The sequence below is a fragment of the Ricinus communis genome, chromosome 1, assembly GCF_019578655.1.
Source record: "Ricinus communis isolate WT05 ecotype wild-type chromosome 1, ASM1957865v1, whole genome shotgun sequence".
Lineage (NCBI taxonomy): Eukaryota > Viridiplantae > Streptophyta > Magnoliopsida > Malpighiales > Euphorbiaceae > Ricinus > Ricinus communis.
The window spans coordinates 1,670,391-1,692,941 of NC_063256.1; the positions used below are offsets into that span (position 1 = coordinate 1,670,391).

A 22,551-nucleotide genomic window follows, 5' to 3' on the forward strand; every position below is an offset into this window, starting at 1 on the left:
TAATTAAATTGTAGGGTTTACAATTATAATATATATGTTTGCTGAAATTCTAGGTACCAACTCCATTAATGTAAGAAATGTATCTGGTAGCTACCTGGTACATAAGTTATAATTAAACTCTTGACTTGGTGAATTGTAAGCACAATATGATATTATTAATTTCATCTTTAGTTTCATTCTTTAAATGTAGTTATTATATCTCAAATTCAAATCCAAGAGTTCAACAAGAAACTAGAAACATCAAACTATATTAATGATGGATGATATTCATGAATATTATAACTGCATAAATATTGTGTTAGAGGTTTTATATCACTAAAATATAAAAGACACAAATAATTTATAAAAGTTAAATTCGAGCAAATGAGTAACTAAATCTAGTCATTTTAGTATTTATTTAGTCAAAACTCAATTCTATTAGTGAATTTTATACTTTCATCAATTCATGTTACGTATCATAACATATATAGCAAAATTTCTTAATATTTTAACTTTCTGTCTGGATGTTTAGTCCAGCAGCTCAAACGGGCGTTATCGTCAAAATCAAATCTTAATTACTATTATTCATATTGGCAAAGATAATATTATAAATTAGTATTTAGTAAGGGTTTAGTTTGCCTTATTTTAATACAATATGCGATTCTGTTTTAGGCTGTTTGAATGTTAAAAGAAATTAAAAAGGAGACTAAAATTTGTAGATTGAACAGGGAAGATATAGATTAAGAAGGAAGAAAGTTATAGGTCTTTTCTTTTTTGATTTCGATGCAAAATCAGATTTTCTTTTTCTTTTTTAGTTAATTCAATATATATATTAATAAGTGATAATGTCCAGGATGGAGTCTTCAAGATGCCAAATAGTCTACAAAGACGAAGAAGAAGTTTTAAAGGACTTGGACTTGGACTTGGACTTGGTATTCAGTGTCCAATGCTTAGATCATCAATGACATAGTAATTCTCAGGTTGAGAACAAAATCAATTATAGCTAAAGTGTAATTAGAAGCATATTTCACAAATGACAAATATGTTGTATATATAATAGGAAAATGATTGCCTCTTGGTGTTTTTTAGCTGTTCCATTATTATTATATATAATAATTATTAACACTATGCATGTACGGAGATAATTTAAAGAGAAAAGAAAAGAGAATAGATGGAAAATGAATTATTATTATATTTGGTTATTTAGTCTTTTAAGGATGAGAGGGGAATAATTGAAAAGGATAAAATTGATTTCATTCCAATTTGAGGTATAAAAAGCTCTAATTCATTGAAAAGAATTAAGAAATATATATAAAGTATTTTTCATTTTTTTACTTTTAATAATATTTCAAAAAGGGTTATTTTATATAAATTTTAAGTTATCTTTCATTAGGTATGTCTCTCTCTCTCTTTTTTTTTACGTAAAAATAATATATTTCATAGTTATTATTTATATAATATCATCACTTCTCATGTTTCATAGTTAGTTATTTCTTGATTTTATTAAAATAAAAAAAATTATTATATAATGACATATAAAATTATGTAATAACCCTTTAATTTGTATGCATTTCATTTTAAAATTATTTAAAGTTAAATATTATAATTAATTAAAAATTATAAAATTTGTATGTATTTTATTATATAATGATATATTTTTTTTGAGACTTAAATATCAACTTAAGGGTCTCTGTGTGTTTTAATAATTATTATTTCTTTTCTCTACCATTCATCCAAATAAATTTTATATATTTGTCTTTCTTTTTCTTTAATGATTATTATTTTTATATAACTAAACACAATAAAATAATAATTTTTTCCTCTCTTTTCTTTAACTCCCTTCCCTTCACTTTAAATTACCTTTTCTTTCTTTCCTTCTCTTTTCGTTGCCATGCATAGTATATTCGTTTCATATTCAAATAGTTAAGAATTAATAAAACTAGTTTTCTTTTTTAATTAAATAGTTTTATAAGTTTCCGATTTGGGTACAACTGATTTATACTTGATTAAAGTATACCGATGGGCTGTGATGGAGTAATACCGGAACGAGTATTGGCAATTTGGAATGGTGAGAATAATATTTAAAGGTGAAATTATTTTTAGGCATTGACATGCTGATTACGTTTATAGTTTAGATAGAACACAAGTTTTGCCCTTTCCGTTTTAGTCAAATAACATAGGCATCATTGGTGGTGCTGTTTTCCTGTCTCTGTCTCTGGCAGCTGCCTCCGGTTCAATCTATATATTATTCAGATTAACTTATTAATTTTCATACTCTTTTTTGTATTTAGTTTGAATATAAATTATAAATTATGTGAGCGCGCATTGAAATGTCCATATCGGTAGTGATTGCTTTTTCGTTTGTTGAATATTCATAGGATCAACTCTAATCACCATCAATTAGAGAATTGATATCAAGAGAAATAGAGGCTATTGAGCATTCAAATCAGAAAAGTGATCTTTTTTTTAACAAACATGCTAGTTGAGAAGAAGAAGAAAAAGAAAAAAATACTTGATGAAGTTAAAATGGAGTTGGGGCGGAAACGTGCATGGAGAAATTACAACCCGTGAGTATAAATATTGGAAGTGGGGGATTGGGTGGACCACTCACAATGAAAGTGGAGAAAGTGGGGAGTTATACATCATGAGCAATAGTTAGCCCTTCCCAAGCATTTGTGCATGCAAGGAGTTATCTAATGAAGAGACGACAACTTTATACAATAATCATTTAAAAAAATTAATTCATTCTAAATTAACTTCATCAAATTTTAGTAATGGATCAGTCTGGAGCTTGAAATGCTTAATATTTATGTTTCTTTCTAAAAGAGTCAGAGGGTCAAATTAGTGATCGAAGTCATGGATCTTGATATCAATCTTAAGTTGACTATTAAATAATAACCAGTTGATTACTCGTAAGTTGCACTACCATTATTATTATTTTGATTATAAAATTAAATTTATACATACAATTTAATTAATTATTTAATATTTAGTTTCTAATAATTTTAAAAATAATAATAAATTAACTATTTTCAAAATTTTATCATATTATTAGATTAATAAAATATTTGTTTATTAATATTATTTTTAAATTAATACTATCGATAAATTATTTTTAAAATAGTTATTTATTAACTCTAATAATTAAAAATTTATTTATTAGTAAAAATAAATTTTTTTTTATAATTAGAATCATTATCTAATTAGAAAACCAGTTTCTAGTTAATATAATATGAAAATATAATTAATACGTTATTGTTTAGATTAATTATTATCTAATTAAAAACTATTTATTATCTAATTAAAAATTAATTTATTAATAATATTATTATTTTTTAGGATTAGAATAACTATTTAATTAGAAAGGTAACTTATTAATTAATAAATTAAAAAAAATTATAAATTAACATAAAATTAATTTTATATATCAAAGATTTGAAAAAAAAAAAAGCATATTAAATAAATAACAAAACACCTTTATCCAAAAACAATATAGCATTATTCTATAAGAAATTGACAGAGAATTTGCAGCGGTTTTGTTGGAGAATTTTCTATGGTATTGCGTTTGACGTGATCTCACGTTGGTCTGCTGGGACCAAAATCTTAAAACTTAAATCTTAATTTATTTAGATGTAAAACAAACAGATCCTCTTATGATGCAGAAGGCATATTCCAATACTGGAGGAGCAATCTCTCCCCAAACTTTTATCTTGTGGATAATGCTAGAAATCCCCCACTCTTTATTCATAAATTTAAATTTAGTAAATTTAATACTTTATGATTTCATGCTTTTATATTCATACTGTTTTTTTATATCTTAAATGAAAAAACGATAAAATATATAGTAATTTTACTCTATAGATTTTAAATAAATATGTTTACACTTTAAGATTAAATTATTAATATATATTCTATTATTTAAAATTTATAAATATATCGATTTGTTTGTCAGTTTAATATATAAATATATTAATTATTTATCTTAGTATATAAATAATGATATACAGTAAATTTAAAAAGAAATTTAATTTTTTTTTAAATTTGGTTTCTCCAATTAGATTTGACTTATGTTTATTAATATATTAATTTTACTTATTTCTCTCACCTCTCACAACCTTTACAACTCAACAAATGAAAGTAATTACCCGTTAAGTATCCTCTACTAATATCTCTCCCTGGAGTTCTCTGTAGCAGTTATTCTATCCTGCGCCCCATTTTGCAGTGCCTTTATACATGCAATGCAAAGGTATTCTGAATGTAATTTCTTTGGAAGAACGGTTATGGTTTCGATGACAAATCTATCGGCGACATACTTGTCGTTCTTGATGGGTTTTCCAAGTAGTTGTGTAAGACTGGCTTCACACGATCATAAGCCTATAGAGAGTACGCACGATACGTGGTTTGCGCCTGTTGGAAATTGGGAGAGACAATTAAGAAAAAGTAGGGTTTTGTCCTTTTTATTTTTCTAATGATAATATACTGATTATGTGTCGGGCGGCTTATATATGAAAAAAGGGAACTAAGAAGAAGAGTAGTAGAATTTGTAGACGAAAAATGGAAGACATAATAAGAGTAAGGAGCGAGGAAGAAAGTGATAAGGTGTTTCTGTTGTCGTGTTTGTTGGAATCCTTTTGTTGAATTGACAGTAAATAAATATGGATTAAGGAGACCGTCTTTGTTTATTTTTAAATTATAAACCGGCGGCCTGTGCTTTGATGGAATGATATTGGAGGTTACCGGTTAGAATTAATCAGAGTCAAAATCAATAAAAGTTAAATTTAGAATAAGAACGCTTTGACCTGCTTACTGCTTATAACTGAAGTTTGCCTTTTTGCGTTACTATTAGAAACTTAAAAAAGGAAAATCAGATAAAGTCAAATCCTATGGTGTTTTTATTGGTGGTACTATTTTCCGGTCTTTGGCGGCGCCTCCTTTCAATCTACATATGAACGGCCAAACATGAACCCCTTTTTTCCTGCTGTCAATGGATACATATTAAGATCAAACATCTTTCTACTTCTTTTAACTTTTCTTTTTTCTTTTTAAACTTTGTTCTTGAGAAATACTGTGTATGTGGTTTTTAATACTAATTAAAGTATTTAGATTCGTTCATATTCACGCAGGTACAATAGGCAAACTTGAAATTAGGTTTCATCTGGAATAGAAACAAGAGCTACAGAATAATGATGTTCTTAAATCTTGAGGAATGATTAATCTTCTCATTTTTACTAATGCTTATGACTATTCCTTAACACCTCAATGACTGTTGTATAATCTCTAGGATTATTTGATCTCAGCAATCTTCATCCATAATTCTTACAGTGTCCTTTTAAGAACACCCGTTTAATTCTTTAAATCTTTAATCTTGGCTCTCTTGGAGTAATCCAAAGATTCTCAGGCTTAAATTAAATATTTGGCAGGAGCAGTCAGAATCTATCTAAAATATAGTAGCAATCATCTGTAAGTGTTGTACATTCAACGGAACTCAATCTTACTTTCCGCAATAAATTTCCAAACTTTACGTCGTTTTATTGTTTTGTTTGGGAGCTGTACTCGAATGGTACTGAAATCTCACACCTTCTCATTGTTTACTTGATTCGGAATTGCTGGCTTTCTTTCTGTCTCCTGTAGAGTTTGTTACGTGGTTATTGCACTGTTCTTGAGGTAGGTAATTAAATGAACATTAAAATTAAAATTGAAGGCATAAAAAACAAAGGTAACATCAAAGAAAATAATTAAGAGAAAAATATGAAATTATTAACATATTGGTTTTGAATATTATATTTACTACGCGTTCAACACAATCAATCTAAGAACCAAATTGCGGTTCCCAGGTGAGAAGAAATCAGCAGTCAGAGTTAGCAGTCAAATATACTAGAATATGACAAAAAATAGAAAAAAAAAAAAAATTAAGCACGAGATGCACACCAAACAGGAACAGGAACAGGAACACCAGTCACAACTCCTCCGTCGTAAAAATTATTCTGACGCGCAGGCACTCCCCAAGTTGGTTGTGACAATCCAAACCCTGAAGACGAAGGCGACGATGTATATCCAGCCGGTAAATCCTTTCTCCCAGCTGGAATTACAATATGCGCTGCCCCCTTAACTTTTACGGAAACATTAATGATACCGTTCTTTTCACCCCTCAAATCCCTCAACCGATAACTCAGGAAGTGCAAATAATTTTCTGGTGCATAACCACCCATAAAATCAGAAACAGGAATGCTAGCAATGCCGATGACTCTATTCCCTGACCCAACCTTGCATTGTACTTCTAGGGTAATAAAGTGAACGTGCATTGACATGTCTATCTCTAGTTTCTCATTCCAGGAAGGATTGCTTCCTCCTTGATGATCAGCCTTTGTTGATTTGTAATTCACAGGATCAACTCTAACCACCACGAACGTGTCCTTTTTCACTGATTTTCCATCTAACCGTAGCTTTTCTGCAGACAAGACATCGATTTCAAGACTGCGGAATGTACCAGTAGAACCCATATATAATGATCAAGATTCAAGAATAATTTGCAGGTGAGAATATTTGTTGTACCGGGAAACTGAAAGAATTTGATTTGTGTAAAAATTAGGGGGCACCAATATGGTTATATATGTGGCGCGATTGATGCATAGACGAAGTGGGGGAGAAGGGAGAGAGAAAGACAGCGGATGTTTCAATAAGAAGTCAGGTTCGTTACGGGTTCGGGTTTACTTCGCGGAACGCGAAGGTTTATGGCTTTGTGAAACGGGCCAATAGCCATTCTTTGTAAAAATGACGAATATGTTGACCGAGTGGTTGGGGTTAGTTGATTGGACCATTATGTGTTTTAGAGCTGGACTAGACAATTTCAATTTTGGCGAGGGTGCGGGTTGCAAATTTAATTGACACAAATTATTTGAATTTTGAAATCTCAAGAGGAAATATGATCCCTTCCTCACGATTCACAGCCACAGGATTTAAATTCCTTCTTCTTCTTCTTTTCTTAAATATGGGGGATTAACTTATATTTATTTTTTCTCAATGCCCATTCTTTAAAATATATTTTCTTAAAAATTTGATTTTTCAAAAATTTTACTTTCTATAAAATAAATTATTTAAAATTTTTTGTAAGAAGATCAAGTCAATTCTTATAGAAAATATTTTTTAGTACTTATTAGTGTCTCTTTCCCCTTTCTATGTATCCAGTCTAAGAATCTAACCTACTTTTTTATTTTTATTTTTTTCTCTATATAAATATAATCAGAAATTGTAAATTATGTGTTTTTACACATCTAACTAGCTTTAGTAATTGTAAGGCAAAAGGCCAAGAAACACTATTCTTGAACAACTTGGAATTGGATTTTCTTTTCAAATACCAAATAAGATTTTAAAGTGAAGGTCACACGATAAGAGCAAAAAAGAAAAAGTCAATATTATTTTTTAAAAATCATACTGTTTGAAATATATATATATATATTCGTATCTAAAATGGATAAGTACAAAATTGATGAAATTTTGATGCATAATATATTAATCTATATTCTATTTATATTTCAGTAAGCGTTGAAATCTAAGATTAGTATAATTTTGAACAAAAAATTAAAGTGTAAATTTAAAAGAGGAAAATAATGTTGGAAAAAGAAAACTGAAGAGGAAAGTTCCAACACGTGTTTGAGTAAAAGTTTAAAAGCCAGCACAAGATACTTGGCAAGACAAACGCAATATACCAGAACTGGAAGCAGAGTGGACTCGTCGGGTTGGGTTGACCTGTTAAAGAATTTTCTTCCACTGTAAAATGTATTGCCCCTGAAATCTCACGTGTTTTGCATATGAATGAAGTCTTCACGTGTTTATCACTTTGGCATGAAATGAAAGTATAGTAACCTTTCCAGGATAACGGGGAATACAAGCCCACGATATCCTTTTCTAGCAATCCAATTCACGGTTTAACAATCTATATAATAACCACTGCCAATCACAAACAACGTGTCGGATGGCTTCCCTTTCCGATGATTAACGACAACATAAATTAACGACGCTTCACTATTCCTTTTATTCCTATAGTATTGTTATAAGAAGTTACATTATTTTTAGAATTTAATATTATTTTCAGTACGGAGACTAAATATTAAATTTATTAATTCACATTAAATATTTAATTTCAAGATTTAAGACTTCACCTAAAATTTTAAATTTTAAAACTTCATTGGATTTACAATCCAATCTCTTATGTGAATTAAAAGTGGAGGTTTAGTTTGGCAAAAAGAAAAGAAATAAAAAGAGGGTTTATATTTATATCTTAATATAAAAAATGATTGCCACTGTTATTCTTGAAGAATTACACAAATCATTCTTTGTGGATAAAAGAGAAATATATTAATCAAAGAAACAAGTAGAAGAAAGTTTCTGGGTCATACAGAGGAAAGGAAACCCAAGCAAAAGGGAACTCCCAGAAAAAAGGGCAGCATTGATTCTCTTGTCTTTACAACAAAGGAGACATCAAATAGAATAAAGGAGTCTCTCCCTTGGTTGGGCTTATAAAATATCAATTAAGAATCAAAGAAACTGAGCAGAATAAACAAACATTATCCACAGCAAGCTGAAGAGCAACCGATAAGGCCAAAGCATCTGCAGCTTACTGAGACAAAAATCATTAAGTTAAAAATGATGTCGGTTTCATGGAATCTGAAAGGGTTTTCATGAAATCCAGATGACAATTTGTTTGGTCTAAGAAAACGGCTTCTTTGACAGCTTAAATTACCTTCCTGTGTGATTTCCCCTCCACTAACTTCCCTTCAGAGTTTTTACAAGTAGAATCATTGAAGCTTCATTGGAATAGTTTTTGAAAAAGAGATGTTTGAAAAACATTTCAGTTTATTAAGGCTTTATATATTTAAAAAGTTATAAACTATATTATTTGTAAAATCAATTTCTTTAAAACTAATTAATTATAATAATTTCAGAATAAATAAATAAATAAATTTTGATTTTTTCTTTCTTTCTTTAAATGTGTACAACTCTGACAAATATTGGCTAAAAGAATATAAACTAAAAGGATCATCTTTTACATTTTAATTTATTTTAGAAATAAAATAAATAATAGATTATATATTAATTTAATATTTATATTATTATAGATGATATCTATTTCTGTATTTACATAAATTTATAAACATCAACTAAAGTATATTTAACTTATTTAATAGAATCACAAAATATCATATATATCCAGACAGAGCTTTCAATTATTGTGCGTAATGCTAATGGGATGAGGATGAGCGAAAACAGTGGGCTTTTGCTTGGAAGAAATCGGAGCCCAGCCCATTTAAATAGAAACGACATCGTGGAAAGGAAATTTATCCACAATTTAGTAGGACAAGTATCTCTGTCTTCGTCCTAGGAACTGGAGGAGAAATGGCGACTCCAACTCAGCTCTCACTTCTCTCCAAACCTTCAACTCCGCACCTATTCGTAAAGTTGCCTAGAACCGGGTTCAATCCAAAGAAAACCGGTCGGTTCAAATGTCAGGCCAGTCAGAGCGGGTTCTTTACTAAACTAGGAAGACTGATAAAAGAGAAAGCGAAGAGTGACGTGGAGAAAATCTTCTCAGGATTCTCAAAAACCAGAGACAACCTCGCCGCGTTTGATGAACTTCTCCTTTACTGGAACCTTTCCGACACCGACAAAATCCTAGACGAACTCGAAGAGGTTTCACTTTTTTCTTTTTTTACTAAAAGATAAAAGATGCACATTACTAAAAATGTAATAAAATTTTGCGTGATTCATGGCGTGTAGATTTTGTTGGTGTCTGATTTTGGACCAAGAATCACTATTAATATAGTGGAGAGCTTGCGGAAGGACATACTATCTGGAAAGCTTAAATCAGGCAGCGAAATTAAGGTATTTTATTAATGACACGATAGTTAGCTAAGGATATTTTAGTCAAATACGAGATACTTTTTTTTGGTGTTAACTGTTTGTAGGATGCTTTGAAGAAGAGTGTGCTTCAATTGTTAATTAATAAAGGGAATAAGACTGATCTTCAGCTTGGATTCAGGTTCTGGGTATTTAATTATTTCTGTTTTATTTAAATCTCCTTTACCAATGTTGATCATTAAATTGGAGTTGTTATTGCGATGATGATTTCAGGAAGCCAGCTGTTATTATGATAGTTGGTGTGAACGGAGGTGGGAAAACAACATCTCTAGGTAAGTAATACGCATGTTCTTGAGAATTATCTTTCGTTTAAGCAACAGTGTACCTATGTTTTTCCACTGGCAAGAAGAAAGAAATATGAAGTTACCTGCTTTTACAGGAAAGCTGGCCTATAGATTGAAGAATGAGGGGGCAAAGGTATAATGTTTCTCACTTTTTTCTTGAAATGTGTACAACAGGAACTGGATTGATCATGTTATATTAGTGTTGAATAAAAGATGCTATGATTTTAACAATTTTTGACTGTTGAATTTGACTTCTATGAATATAATGATGAATTTCATTTGATGGTTTTGATATTGTGCCAGATATTGATGGCCGCGGGTGATACATTTAGGGCAGCTGCCAGTGATCAGTTGGAGATATGGGCTGAAAGGACCGGATGCGAGATTGTTGTTGCTGAAAAGGAGAAGGCCAAGGCATCATCAGGTAGATGACTAAAGTAGCTGTGCTTTTAGCTTTTATCATCTGTCACAGTTTAATTGACTTTGTGTAACTACTAACATATCATTTTAAAGTGCTTTCTGAATAGTTCTTTCACAGGCTATAAAAAGAGGGAAAGAACAAGGCTTTGATGTTGTTCTGTGTGACACATCTGGACGTAAGTATATAGAGCTTTGAATCCTGGTCGTTACTATTTTTTGTAGTTTCTGGCCAGTTATATTATAACAGAAGTTATTACATATCTTTTCAGGTCTTCATACTAACTACAGCCTTATGGAAGAGTTGATAGCATGTAAGAAAGCTATAGGCAAAGTTGTTCCTGGTGCTCCTAATGTAAGCTCAACTATTTGAAATGCATAGCATCTTTATAATCTTTGAAGCATTTAACCATTTCCTATCCATTTCAATAGGTTTTGAGAAAAATGCAGCATTCTATTTTCCAATTTTGTTATTTTCATTCTGTATTAATTGGCTAGCATCTTTTACAGGTGAATTAGAAGTTGCTGATATACTTAAGGTTTTAGGTGTAATCTTGATCTTCTTATGAATCTTTTGCTGTCGGGTTATTATAGTTCTATCACTACTCTTAAGGCCTTAGACCGGAAATATGATTCTATAGTTGATCAGGAGATTACATATAATCAAGTTGAATATTTTCAGTTTTTTCAAGTATTTGATTTGGACTATAAACATTTTTGTATAAATGTGTAATGCCATTTTGCGCTGTTTGCAGGAGATCCTTTTGGTGCTAGATGGCAACACTGGTTTGAATATGCTTCCTCAAGCAAGAGAATTCAATGAAGTAATATCTCTATTCTTGCTTTTCTATAAAAGAAAGATAGCTTGCTGTTAAGTTTCGGTATGAACAACTATTAATTTTTCCAAGTTTTAATTGTTTTAATATAAGTCCGCAAGAGTTGTGAATATACATGTGCTGGACAAAAGCATGCCATAGTTATTTTCTTATATCCTGCCTCATCAATGTAATTTCGCCTTGCTCAGCTTGGCTTTGGTGCTATTGTTCCTTCTGCTATCCTGCATCTAACAACTTGCAACTTTCCTCATAGGTGGTTGGAATAACTGGTTTGATTTTGACAAAACTTGATGGTTCTGCTAGAGGTGGCTGTGTGGTATGTACCTGTTTCATTGATGTTTTTATTGTTTCATAATTTGCAATTGAGATTAATTTGCTATTGCAGGTCAGTGTTGTAGATGAGCTTGGCATTCCTGTAAAGTTTGTGGGTGTTGGAGAAGGTGTTGAAGACCTCCAACCCTTTGACGCTGAGGCTTTTGTCAATGCCATATTTCCGTGAGATCTCTTATGCGGTCGGTATACATAATGAAATGGCACAGTAGTTGTGACATGAAATCATTTTACGGAAACATAAGGACAGGTGATAATATGATCTTTCTTGAAGTGGGCTCTCCTTCTAATTTTATTTTGCAGAGTAATTAGTCTTGCGAGTTGCTGAAAGGTCCTTGGTAAATGGCAAAAGGTAACAGTGAGAGACACTACTTCTCTAATGAGGGCCGGAACCAGCATGGAGTGGCTCCAATTGCACATTAGTTATTTAGATCCTGCTTCAATGTTCTGCCATTTTTGCCTGACAGAGATTACTGCAGTTGGAAAATAGATCTTCCTTCTTCACTTGAATCAAAGGGCTATTCAAATGTTATCTCGGTTAAAATCATACTATTTGAATGTAAGTCAATGTTGTGTTTAAAAGTGCTGACTGATAAAACCATTTCGATTTTAAAATGCTTGAATATTGAATTGTAGGAATCGAGGAACATTAGCGATTTTGCACATATTTGCTTGAGACTCCTGAAATTCAAATCTGAGTAAGGGTTCCCCTTTTCTCCACGCCTCGGCGGGCAACACATTAACCAAAGGGCAAATTCAGCCCAAAAGATTGAAGTAATATCAACCTTATTTCCTTTTTTAATTTTTCAAAGGATATCCTCTTCATAATCATGAACCAAGTTTTACAAAAACACAGCGCGTAAACAACTAAGCACAGGAAGCAGAAGGACAGCTGATAAATTTGATGCACGGAAGCCCGTGGATATATTCAGAGACGGAATAGAGAGTTCTATAAAAACTGAGGAATTTCATAACTTGGCAATGGGCAAGTGATAGAGGGTGACATCAGCAGTGTAGAGCAGCTTCAAGCTTTTCTTGATTCTGAACTCAATCACAACTGCACTTAAGTTTCTTCCACTCCTCACTACAGACCCATCCACCACCACCACGTCCTGATAAGATACATTAACCACTTTACAATCCTCGATTACCGCAAATTTTCTTTCTTTTCTTTTCTTTCAAAAAGAAAAAAAGAAAAACTTAATAAAGGAACAGTAGAGAAAAACTGACGTTTTGGCGTGCGGCAGAGAGATACGAAATGCTCAATTCACCAAGAAAGAGTTCCTTTTCTTGGCCCACGACAGTTCTAGCACAGGCAATTGCAACTCGCTCTGCTATACCTCCAATTGCTCCTCCAAATAATCCGTTAAAAATGTTCTATAAATTGGATAACAAACAAACAAGACCTTAACATATAAAATAATTTCTAAATGGAAAATAAGAGTGGAAAATACTACAATGATGAATGGCAAGACGGTGAAGACGCAGGAGACGTGGCCACGTTGGACGATATCAGTACTGAGAAGATGGCGAATGAGATGAGAATACGAATCCTTGGAACTGTACTTGTCGGAAAGGGAGGAGTAAATCCCTGTGTCTATGAGGAAATCACGGGTGGCCGCCACATACTGAGGAGGCAAGTCTTTGGAGAGTGATGTTGCTGATGCAGAAGAGGACAATGTCAGTGAAGTGCAGGTCTTGGAAGGTTTCGCCATCAGCTGCAATCATAAAATGTTAACTAATGGAGTCAATTCATAGTGGCAAGACGAGACAAGGCGTTCCACTTCACGTAATTATTAAACCCCCGTTATAAATTGGATGAAACCTGAAATTAGGTCTGTCGATTGTGCGTTTTGAATTCAAATTTCAAGTGGGAGTGCATTAATAATAGTAACAATTGAACCCCTTCGACCTAAAATTCTTTGCATTGTGTTCTCGGCTCAAGAAAAAAAGAAGAAGAAGAAATTACCATTTTACTATTGAAGCAGGAATAATAATTAATAATAACAATAGTTACTCATGTTTGTCCTCTGCGTTACAAGGAAAGAAAGGATTAGGTTCCTATGTAAACTTGGGCTCCGCTAGAAACTGCAGCGATGTGCAAAACGCTTAACAGCCATTTATGGTTGAGGCCTTAACACCCATTTAAAGAAAGCATTAATAATGGATGTTAACAGCACACGCATCTTTGTGGTAATTAATTACAGCCATTATACGACCAAGAATGATCAGTAAGTTTTTCTTGACATTTTTCATCAGCTACTCCTCTCAATGAACTTCACAGCTCTGCTGAATTGTCTGGTTGAGTGATAATTTCCTCCACTTCTCAAAGTCTGGAAAAAAGAAAAGACAGCAGGAATCAGTTTATTCCATACCTTATCCAGGACCCATTAAAGCATAAGTTGCATTGTCCAGTGAAAATACCAGTTCTAAGGAACAGGGGATGCATATAAAGCATCAATTAACACTTTGAGAAACCTCTTACCTGATTATGTTTTCAAGTTTAAACCACATGCTTAAGTAGAGAGCTCAAATGCATACGAAAAATTAACTTCAATTATGAGCAAGGATCGACAAGGTTAATGAACAAAAGAAATTCTCATTGCATTCTCATGGAATTAATGAGATGAGCTCATACATTGTCAAAACCATGGATATTTCATAGCTTGGCAATGGGCATATGGTACAAGGTAGCACGAGCAGTGTAAACCAACTTCCCTGTCTTTTTGATTCTGAATTCCATTGCAACTACAGTTAAATTTCTTCCGCTCCTTACAGTGGACCCATCAACTACACACTCCTCCTGAGAAGAATTAGTTAATAGTGTAAGAGCCGCAGAAGTATATCTCAATGCACAAGCAAGTCAAAACAGTGCTACAGCATAGCTCTGTCTTGCCTATCTATCTCCTACACTACAAATAACCACTATGCTTATCTGATTTGCAAATTTGCAAACACATATACACAAAATTGAAAGTCCCCCATTTTCTTCTGTTTTAGAATAAAGAAATGGGACTGACAAATTAAAAGAGAGAGAGAGAGAGAGAGAGAGAGAGAGAGAGAAAGAGAGACTCACGTTCAATGGAGCCGCAGAAAGATAAGACATACTCAATTCGCCAAGAAAAAGCTCTTTGTCCTCAGATACAATGGTTCTAGCACAAGCAATTGCCACTCTCTCTGCTATGCCTCCAATTACCCCTCCATGTAATCCATTGAAAATATTCTAGAAAAACCCAGCAACGGAAATCAAAGCCTTAGCAAACGAAAGGACGCATGTCCGTTGAAAGTAATAGTTAGAAAAGAAGAAAAGAAAGAGGAAATGATTACAGCGAAAGCAGATAGGACGGAGAACAAGCAGGAGACACGGCCACGCTGGACATAATTAGCTCTGAGGAGATGCCGAAAGAGATGAGAATAGAAATCCTTTGATTTATGGTTTTCAGGGAGATGGGCTGAGCTTCCTTTCCGAATGAAAAAACTTTCAATCTCACGCACATACTCTGCAGGCAAGGATTTGGCGACGGTTACTTCTGAAGAAGATTGTGCTTCTCCTGCTATACTAGCTGTGGTTGAAACAGAATTCTTCTCCATTTGAACCCACAAACAGTCTGCTCCAAATCTTCTTTGGAAGCCAGACCAATTTATTATTTATTACAGCTGGATGGATTAAGCCCATTTTAGTTATGTCTGAATATCTATTCCTGCGTTCTAAGAGCAAGCCCATTTGATCCAATTTCTTCCTCAGCAAGCAGATTCGATTTTTTAATATTTTCTTTTAAAATTAGTAACTACAGTTGGATCTTTGTTCAAATCTTTGGAGACATATAGTAGATATTCAGAGATCAAACAGTGGGAATACTTGAATTAAAGTAGACAATTCACTATGAAAACTTATATACGTTATTGAATCGGCTTGTTCTTTAAAGCAAAAGCTTTGCTAGAAGGGTGAACGTCTATACAAGAAGAATTAACTTTTTGCCAGCCTATTTGGTGGAGTAAACTATATCTCGGTTGTCTTAAAATCTGGAATTGAACGCAAGGCAGTAATGATAACTGTTTTCTCCATGCCTGGACCTGCATGTACAAAGGGCAATTACGCAAGAAAAACAAAACGAACAAACAGCAATGTCACGGGAGCATAGTATTGAAGAGAATGAAAAGTGTTTGCATATCAAATTCAACTCTACTCTCTAGTGACCCTTTCTGTTCAAGTTTCTCTTATTTATTTATTTTTTTTATCCATAATTCTCCTTCACCTTGAAGTCTTTTCATCCCAAAAGTTTTTTATAGATACAGCTTAGCCCTCTTCAGTCCTCACTAATAAAGACACTTTGTGCTTATCAAAGTTTTAAACAAAGGACTGTTATAATCTGCTCTACGACTGCTTAGACAAACTGGTACCTAGTTTCACAGCCTCACAGAAAACTATAAAGCAACAAATGCAGGTATTTAACTTTGGTACTGTTTACGGTGATTTTGTTTGTTTTACATACTTATTTTCATTTTGTTTCTATCACACACCATAGTATGGGATTTTGCACTTCCACGTCCAATAACGGTTATTTACAGTCACCATAGAATACCCCTTTAACTTTGTAGTGGAAACATTTACCACGCAACGATAAGGGCTTGACAACCATTATCACTTCCTACATCAAGAAACATCCTTTTTGTTCCTTGAACCAGCGACTTATTCAGTTGCAAAAACATCAGGGAGTGCCAACTTATATATATGAAAAGTCAGTTGTTCAGTGACAAAGACAGCATCAAACTTTCTTGATTTGGCATAGATTATAACCCAATTCAAACCTCTGTCCTTCAAGTAAGAAAATTTATCTTTAGCACCATGAACTAGTGGTGTCAATGCAAAAGAATTAAAGGTCATTACTTATTTAAGGCCATGCTCGTTTCATTCTGGAAATGGGTGATTTTATTTCTTTCACTTTTTTGGTATACATGTGTTACTTACCCTATTCCCAACTATCATGCAAGCACTGAGAATCACCAAGCTATCAGAATGCAGCAACAAGGATTATATCCTTAATCAAACAAATGAAAAGAGTTTCCGCATAGGAGGCTACAGGCAAGGCATAGGATATAATCACAAACCAAGAGAACTTCATAACTTGGCGACAGGCATGTTATAGAATGTAGCACGAGCTGTGAAGGCTAACTTCCCAGTTTTCTTGATTTTAAACTCCATTGCAACTACAGTCAAATTTTTCCCACTCCTCAGTACTGATGAATCAACCACCAACTCCTCCTGAAAAAACACAATTTAATAAAGAATCAATCAGTCAATTGATCAATTCCATTACAGAGCACATGCATATAAAAAAAAATTGGCAATCTCTTTAAGCAGTCATTACTGAGGCTTAAACAATAACACAAAACAAAAAAGGAAGCTCACATTTTTTGGGGCAGCAGAGAGATAAGAGAGACTCAATTCGCCGAGAAATATTTCCTTATCCTCAGCTACAACAGTTCTGGCACAAGCTATTGCCACTCTCTCAGCTATAGCCGCAAGAGCCCCTCCATGCAGTCCACCAAAATAATTCTTCACCACATTATCACATAACAAACGATTAATTATATGTTATATTTTTACCAAATTTACATTGATGCATTTAAATTTAGATCCTACATTTCACCAAAAGCTTTCATGTCAAATTCAAAGCATTCGTTCCAAATTCCATGTAATTTTGTTTTTAACCAAACAAGGTATTAAACTAAGAGAAGAGTGAAAGAATTACTGCAACAAAGGGTAAAACAGAGAAACTGCACGAAATTCGGCCGCTCTGGACGTGATCCGCCTTGAGAAGATTACTCAATATATTGGAATAGAAATCCTCTGATTGCTTGTTTTTTGGGATACAGGAAGTGACTCCTACGTCAGTGAAAAAGCCGTGAATTTTATCAACAACGCCTTTGGAGACCGTTAGGGAAGAAGACGACGATGGTGAATCTTCTGACGGAGAAGTGACGGTGACGAAGCTTTTCGCCATATGTTCTCTTGAATCTTGACCACTGGAATCTGTTGGAAGAAATTCTAACTGAACTTTGTCAATGGTTCACGCACGGGTAGGCCAAGCCCATTAACAAAGGGCTATCTATCATTCCAACTCTTCTTTTTAATTTATTTAATTTTTTCAATTTTGAGGTGGAAAATTTCACACACTACCAATTCATAACTTCGCTGTCCTAATTTTTTTTAAAAGAATTACGATATAATTACTTCATTTCTTTTGATTACATTCTTTAAATTGTCTATTTACTAAAATCTTTGATTGTCTTGCAAATTTAAATTAGTAGTTATATTTAACGAATTATATTTACTTAACTATATATGCCTCAAATATAGTTTAAAATAAATTAAAATTAAAATCAACGAGAAATAACTATATGAGTATTCAAAATTAACTCACTTCTACACCAACTATAACAGCTAGTATTGGCTTTACAAACTCTCAATACCTTCTGCCATACGACTGCTGAGAAATTGCAACAGGAAAGCAAATGATTAGAGCTCTCATTGGCAAACAGCTTGCAGAAACTTGACAACCTCTCTGTTAAATCCTATCTTTAGTTAACAATATTTTTTCGCATTGCTAATTAATCCAGCGGCTGAAGTTGTGTCTAACGATAAAGGAGTACCTCAAACTAGCCCATATCAGAATACCTTTAAATCTCCTGCATGAAGATGGTTCCAAGCAGGCTTTACAGAAAAACTACAGGAATAAGAAATCTGTCGCGCAAATTGATCAGTCAGGCTATTATGATGAAATCCCAAGTTTAGAGAGTGATCCACACAGCATCAAGTTGGAACCAAAGCAATAATCCATGGGGCTGTTTTTCAAATATTCAGATAGAGACGGAATGCTGTGATCCCTTTCCTGCAGACTCTTGACAAAAAAAAATCGCCTGCACTTGCAGCAAAACAGAAAAACTAGATTCCCACAATAATAGGTGTTCAGCTATGAAGTGGACCTAAGAAGTCTCATTGCTATAGTGACCGCGTGCATTCTAGAGGCAGAATTTAGCCTTCTCCTTTCTTTTTCCTTGTAGAAAATACTAACTATTAGGTTCATCAGTTGGCTTAGTGGTTAAGATGGAAGTTGGTATTTTTTGGCTTTAGCTTCTAATCATAGTCGGAACGGATCTTGTATGTGTCTACGAACAATATCAGTTCACAAGTGGAAATGCAGCAGAAAATATTTCCAATTTCAACATCTAACGCTCTAGTAAAGGGGAAAAAGAAAAGAATTAAGAAACCCTCTTTAAACACCATGAATGAGCAGTTTGAAAAACATCCAATATCATTGCATTGCAATTTGCAGCCAAAGACAGAGCCAGCCACACATGATAGACACGCTAGCAAATGCACATAAGACATTAAATAATCAGAATTACACAAGATACCCGAATATGGCAACTAACGAAACCATTGATACATGTCTAATAGGCAAGCAAGAGATGTAGTACGTAAAACCAAGATGATAGGCCAAAAGCACAGGAAAATTCATAGCTTGGAAGCCGGCATGTGATATAAGGTAGCACGAGCCAGGTAGACCGGCTTTTGGGTCTTCTTGATTCTAAACTCAATGGCAACTACAGTCAAATTTCTTCCGCTCCTCACTACAGAACCATCAACTGCCAAAACTTCCTGATAAGGCAAACACATAGATCACAGCTCTCCCAATATGTAAAGAAAATATATATGATTTTTCAAAGACAGTTGTTAAAAAAGAAAACCAAAAGAGACACTCACATTCTGTGCAGCGACAGAGAGGTAAGACATGCTCAATTCACCAAGAAAGAGTTGTTTATCGAGGGCCACGACAGTTCTAGCACAAGCAATGGCTAACCTCTCAGCTATTGATGCAATGGCCCCACCATGTAGTCCATTGTAATCATTCTACAATTCCATGAACAAATAACAACCAATTCAAAACAAAGAAACAGTTATCTTCTAGTTTAGTTAGAGAGAAAGAGATTACAGTGACAGAAGGTTGGACTGTAACGGTGCAGGATATACGGCCATGTTGGACAAGGTCGGCTTTGAGGACATCGCAAATGAGATGAGAATAGAAGTCGTTGCAATTGTAATTTAGAGAAGTGTCGGGAGTCGCCGTGTCAGAGAAAAACTCTACGACGATGTTGGCAGATTCTGGAGGCAGGTTCTTATGAATTATAGTTGTTGTTGAAGCTGATGATGTCTTTTCTGAAGAAGTATTGGGGGCCGCGGCAGCGGGGGTTCTCGCCATGTCTGTATTATTTTGATTTTGACTATTATCAGTTTGGCCAATCTCTTGGGAATCACCCTTGTCGTTTGGTAGTTGACCGCGTCTTACGTGGCTGTTTCCTAGTGGTTATCACAATCTCTTTCAATTTTTTTATCCACTCACTAGCTACTTTTATAAAAGGCAATTATTATATATCTAAATTTTTTATATTCCTAATATTTAAATATGGTAACCTTTTATCTTTTTATTTTATAATTTTATAAAATTTATTTACTATATTTTTAATTAAATAACTATTAATAAGATTTAATTTTATATTGTCTGCTCACTAATTTCTAATGTAATATATAAATTCACTTTTAGAATTTATTTATTATACTAAATCCTTTTATTTAATTTTTAAATATATACAAAAATAATGAAATAATATTTTTTAATCACTCTAATCTCTAGTAAAATTTAAATATTTTAAAAGTATTTATATTATTAAAATATTAAAAATTCATATAATTTAATTTAAATTATCAAAATAAAAACTAATGAAAGCTAAACAATTAAAATAACGAAGAAATGAAGTGAGTGACCAACGCTTCGCTTCATATATTTATAAGTGTCTTTTTTCTTCTTTTCAACAAAGGCTCTTATAAAATGTAACCTCTTGTTTATAAAAAATTAAAAATTTTAATTTATAATCTTTCATACAATTGGAATTTATCATCTTATTAGTACACCCCAACTACCGGCTATACATAAATAATATAGATGTTCTTTTATTTAATCCATATAAATATTTATTTATTTAATTGCAAAACCATTATAAATTGAAGAACTAAGTTCAAACAAATAATATAAACAACAGATTTGATTAATTTTTAATTGAGATAGTATTACCGTAGTGATATTAATAGTAATTATAGAAGAAATACAAAACTGAATACCACATAAGATGAAATTAAAAGAATTATACAGCCAAACAAACATATATTTTGAGAAAAGATTGATGTTGAATTGAGCTGAAGACAGATCAGAGTGGTAAACCGATAACCCGAAATCAAACTGGCAACTAAAATAAAGTGGTGGTAATGGTACATTTATAATTATAAGGAACTGACTTCTCGTGTTTTTTCCAATTCAATCATCAGAGATTTCCAAACCATTTGTCTGATTCGCAATTAAAAATGCCCCAAGGAACGCTCGAAGTTCTTCTTGTCGCAGCCAAAGCTCTTCCAGACACCGATTTCATCAGTAATTTTCTATCTCTATCCTATTTAAGATTGCTGTCTTATTGTCATGATATTGAATTATATACATGCAGTTACATTGTGTGTCGTATATGTATATGAGCAGCCAAGATGGATCCTTACGTTAGACTGATTTGCCGGAGTCAGGAGCAGAAAAGCAGTGTTGCTTCAGGTTCATTTGTTTGTCTATTCTTCTTTTGGTGGTTCCATCAGGGCCAGCTTTTGTTTTTTCTACTCAGTCTTCTACATGATTACATTCGTTCGTTCTGAATTCTGCAAAAGGCGACGCTGTGTTTACATAAGATGTAATTATCCTGCAGGCAAAGGATCCGAACCAGAATGGAATGAAACCTTTGTTTTCACAATTTCTGAAGGTGCCTCTGAACTCATTCTCAAGATAATGGACGGTGATAGATTCACAAATGATGATTTTGTTGGAGAAGCAATGTGAGTTCTAAATTTCATCACAGATAAATTGATAAAGAATTTCATTGAAAAATAACCATAGGAAGTATGTAAGAAATCTCTGAATCAGAACTGTTGGTGTAGAATTCCTTTAGAGCCAGTGTTCACGGAGGGTAGCCTCGCCTACAATGTTGTGAAGGACCAGGAATTCTGCGGAGAGATAAAAATTGGCCTTGCTTTTACTCCGGAGGTATTTTTATAAAAGCTGCACACTTTTTTATTGTCGACTGTCTAGTTGATAGGATTGGATTTAACATTCAGATAGTTTCAGATTATAATATAGTTTGGTATCTGCGACAACTGTTGTTTTTAAAACTGTGCCTTTTCTTGTGCAATATTTCCATTAATATTAATATTGTTGCAGAGAGTTGGAAGAGTTCATACGGAGGAGAGCTACGGTGTATGGGAAGAAAATGCTTAGCGATGACATTGACATTATCATTTGCAAAGTCAAATCTATACTCTTATTTTGGAAATTCCAACTCTCTTTCATATATATATGATTTCTTTTTTCTGAAAATGATATTATATATATATTGACTCACTTTTAGACTTTTGGACGTGGTTACTTCTCATTTACATTTTACACCATTGCCTATATGAATTGGCTAGCTTTAACGGAAATTTCCATTATAACACGTTGATATTATAAACAAAATAACAAATTAGTGCTCCATTTGAAAATTTTATTAATCTCTAGTAACATTTCTTGACACACTAGTGGAACTTCTTCTCATCAATATCTGCTAACGAATCAAAATTAGCAGCAGGTTACCAGATTCCTTGATATCCATTCCCTTTGAAAGGACCTCGCCACTGGCATGACAACCGTCTGTTAGGA

At 33.1% G+C, this 22,551-nt stretch overlaps 7 protein-coding genes across 12 annotated transcripts; 2 read left to right on the forward strand and 5 right to left on the reverse strand.

The window, feature by feature from the left end:
- Window positions 1-5,103: 5,103 nt before the first annotated feature.
- On the reverse strand, window positions 5,104-6,572 carry LOC8258525 (BON1-associated protein 2). 2 transcript variants are annotated; one of them, XM_025160057.2, is made up of 2 exons: window positions 5,908-6,572; window positions 5,104-5,604 (listed from the first exon to the last, which is right to left on the reverse strand). In XM_025160057.2, exons 1-2 carry the CDS (start codon window positions 6,477-6,479, stop codon window positions 5,568-5,570), a joined length of 609 nt encoding a protein of 202 aa, XP_025015825.2. In that variant the 5' UTR covers window positions 6,480-6,572; the 3' UTR covers window positions 5,104-5,567. The 2 variants fall into 2 exon arrangements, with proteins under 2 accessions (XP_025015825.2, XP_002511807.2); XM_002511761.4 differs by lacking the exon at window positions 5,104-5,604 and having other exon boundaries at window positions 5,729-6,572.
- A 2,743-nt stretch (window positions 6,573-9,315) lies between these two features.
- LOC8258526 (cell division protein FtsY homolog, chloroplastic) lies at window positions 9,316-12,426 on the forward strand. The gene is made up of 12 exons (XM_002511762.4): window positions 9,316-9,666; window positions 9,754-9,858; window positions 9,942-10,015; window positions 10,108-10,166; window positions 10,274-10,311; window positions 10,482-10,602; window positions 10,706-10,774; window positions 10,868-10,950; window positions 11,351-11,419; window positions 11,685-11,747; window positions 11,817-11,943; window positions 12,065-12,426. Exons 1-11 carry the CDS (start codon window positions 9,373-9,375, stop codon window positions 11,928-11,930), a joined length of 1,089 nt encoding a protein of 362 aa, XP_002511808.1. The 5' UTR covers window positions 9,316-9,372; the 3' UTR covers window positions 11,931-11,943; window positions 12,065-12,426.
- A 260-nt stretch (window positions 12,427-12,686) lies between these two features.
- LOC8258527 lies at window positions 12,687-13,565 on the reverse strand. The gene is made up of 3 exons (XM_002511763.4): window positions 13,219-13,565; window positions 12,992-13,138; window positions 12,687-12,873 (listed from the first exon to the last, which is right to left on the reverse strand). Exons 1-3 carry the CDS (start codon window positions 13,474-13,476, stop codon window positions 12,730-12,732), a joined length of 549 nt encoding a protein of 182 aa, XP_002511809.1. The 5' UTR covers window positions 13,477-13,565; the 3' UTR covers window positions 12,687-12,729.
- Window positions 13,566-13,714: 149 nt separating this feature from the next.
- LOC8258528 lies at window positions 13,715-16,865 on the reverse strand. 2 transcript variants are annotated; one of them, XR_007215735.1, is made up of 5 exons: window positions 16,731-16,865; window positions 15,089-15,835; window positions 14,838-14,984; window positions 14,247-14,564; window positions 13,715-14,094 (listed from the first exon to the last, which is right to left on the reverse strand). XR_007215735.1 is itself a non-coding variant. In XM_002511764.4 (5 exons), exons 2-4 carry the CDS (start codon window positions 15,350-15,352, stop codon window positions 14,421-14,423), a joined length of 555 nt encoding a protein of 184 aa, XP_002511810.1. In that variant the 5' UTR covers window positions 15,353-15,835; window positions 16,731-16,865; the 3' UTR covers window positions 13,715-14,094; window positions 14,400-14,420. The 2 variants fall into 2 exon arrangements, 1 of the variants encoding a protein (XP_002511810.1); XM_002511764.4 differs by having other exon boundaries at window positions 14,400-14,564.
- On the reverse strand, window positions 16,674-18,879 carry LOC8258529 (acyl-coenzyme A thioesterase 13). 4 transcript variants are annotated; one of them, XM_025159707.2, is made up of 5 exons: window positions 18,441-18,879; window positions 18,236-18,249; window positions 17,515-17,795; window positions 17,172-17,318; window positions 16,674-17,024 (listed from the first exon to the last, which is right to left on the reverse strand). In XM_025159707.2, exons 2-5 carry the CDS (start codon window positions 18,243-18,245, stop codon window positions 16,881-16,883), a joined length of 582 nt encoding a protein of 193 aa, XP_025015475.2. In that variant the 5' UTR covers window positions 18,246-18,249; window positions 18,441-18,879; the 3' UTR covers window positions 16,674-16,880. The 4 variants fall into 4 exon arrangements, with proteins under 4 accessions (XP_025015475.2, XP_025015476.2, XP_048229627.1 ...); XM_025159708.2 differs by having other exon boundaries at window positions 18,187-18,249; XM_048373670.1 differs by having other exon boundaries at window positions 18,236-18,327.
- Window positions 18,880-19,052: 173 nt separating this feature from the next.
- On the reverse strand, window positions 19,053-20,059 carry LOC8258530. Its single transcript, XM_002511766.4, has 3 exons — window positions 19,759-20,059; window positions 19,530-19,676; window positions 19,053-19,424 (listed from the first exon to the last, which is right to left on the reverse strand). Exons 1-3 carry the CDS (start codon window positions 20,023-20,025, stop codon window positions 19,281-19,283), a joined length of 558 nt encoding a protein of 185 aa, XP_002511812.1. The 5' UTR covers window positions 20,026-20,059; the 3' UTR covers window positions 19,053-19,280.
- An 849-nt stretch (window positions 20,060-20,908) lies between these two features.
- On the forward strand, window positions 20,909-22,480 carry LOC8258531 (elicitor-responsive protein 3). The gene is made up of 5 exons (XM_025160122.2): window positions 20,909-21,249; window positions 21,352-21,417; window positions 21,566-21,692; window positions 21,795-21,900; window positions 22,075-22,480. The coding sequence occupies exons 1-5, from the start codon at window positions 21,183-21,185 to the stop codon at window positions 22,129-22,131; spliced, it is 423 nt and encodes a 140-aa protein (XP_025015890.2). The 5' UTR covers window positions 20,909-21,182; the 3' UTR covers window positions 22,132-22,480.
- Window positions 22,481-22,551: the final 71 nt, after the last annotated feature.

Excerpts from the sequence above, each read along its gene's own strand:
- LOC8258525 (XM_025160057.2), bottom strand. The coding sequence starts at position 6,479 with ATGGGTTCTACTGGTACATTCCGCAGTCTTGAAATCGATGTCTTGTCT. Across the intron at positions 5,605-5,907 it reads CCTGTTCCTGTTCCTGTTTG|GAGACAGAAAGAAAGCCAGC; the intron begins GTGTGCATCTCG and ends CAAACTCTACAG.
- LOC8258526 (XM_002511762.4), top strand. The coding sequence starts at position 9,373 with ATGGCGACTCCAACTCAGCTCTCACTTCTCTCCAAACCTTCAACTCCG. Across the intron at positions 11,420-11,684 it reads AAGCAAGAGAATTCAATGAA|GTGGTTGGAATAACTGGTTT; the intron begins GTAATATCTCTA and ends CTTTCCTCATAG. Across the intron at positions 11,748-11,816 it reads CTGCTAGAGGTGGCTGTGTG|GTCAGTGTTGTAGATGAGCT; the intron begins GTATGTACCTGT and ends TTGCTATTGCAG.
- LOC8258527 (XM_002511763.4), bottom strand. The coding sequence starts at position 13,476 with ATGGCGAAACCTTCCAAGACCTGCACTTCACTGACATTGTCCTCTTCT. Across the intron at positions 13,139-13,218 it reads CCGTCTTGCCATTCATCATT|AACATTTTTAACGGATTATT; the intron begins GTAGTATTTTCC and ends TCCAATTTATAG. Across the intron at positions 12,874-12,991 it reads TCTCTGCCGCACGCCAAAAC|GACGTGGTGGTGGTGGATGG; the intron begins GTCAGTTTTTCT and ends GTATCTTATCAG.
- LOC8258528 (XM_002511764.4), bottom strand. The coding sequence starts at position 15,352 with ATGGAGAAGAATTCTGTTTCAACCACAGCTAGTATAGCAGGAGAAGCA. Across the intron at positions 14,985-15,088 it reads CCGTCCTATCTGCTTTCGCT|AATATTTTCAATGGATTACA; the intron begins GTAATCATTTCC and ends GGGTTTTTCTAG. Across the intron at positions 14,565-14,837 it reads TTTCTGCGGCTCCATTGAAC|GAGGAGTGTGTAGTTGATGG; the intron begins GTGAGTCTCTCT and ends AATTCTTCTCAG.
- LOC8258529 (XM_025159707.2), bottom strand. Across the intron at positions 17,319-17,514 it reads CTGTTTTACCCTTTGTTGCA|AATTATTTTGGTGGACTGCA; the intron begins GTAATTCTTTCA and ends AATGTGGTGAAG. Across the intron at positions 17,025-17,171 it reads TCTCTGCTGCCCCAAAAAAT|GAGGAGTTGGTGGTTGATTC; the intron begins GTGAGCTTCCTT and ends GTGTTTTTTCAG.
- LOC8258530 (XM_002511766.4), bottom strand. The coding sequence starts at position 20,025 with ATGGCGAGAACCCCCGCTGCCGCGGCCCCCAATACTTCTTCAGAAAAG. Across the intron at positions 19,677-19,758 it reads CAGTCCAACCTTCTGTCACT|AATGATTACAATGGACTACA; the intron begins GTAATCTCTTTC and ends ATGGAATTGTAG. Across the intron at positions 19,425-19,529 it reads TCTCTGTCGCTGCACAGAAT|GAAGTTTTGGCAGTTGATGG; the intron begins GTGAGTGTCTCT and ends TTGCCTTATCAG.
- LOC8258531 (XM_025160122.2), top strand. The coding sequence starts at position 21,183 with ATGCCCCAAGGAACGCTCGAAGTTCTTCTTGTCGCAGCCAAAGCTCTT. Across the intron at positions 21,250-21,351 it reads TCCAGACACCGATTTCATCA|CCAAGATGGATCCTTACGTT; the intron begins GTAATTTTCTAT and ends GTATATGAGCAG. Across the intron at positions 21,693-21,794 it reads GATTTTGTTGGAGAAGCAAT|AATTCCTTTAGAGCCAGTGT; the intron begins GTGAGTTCTAAA and ends CTGTTGGTGTAG.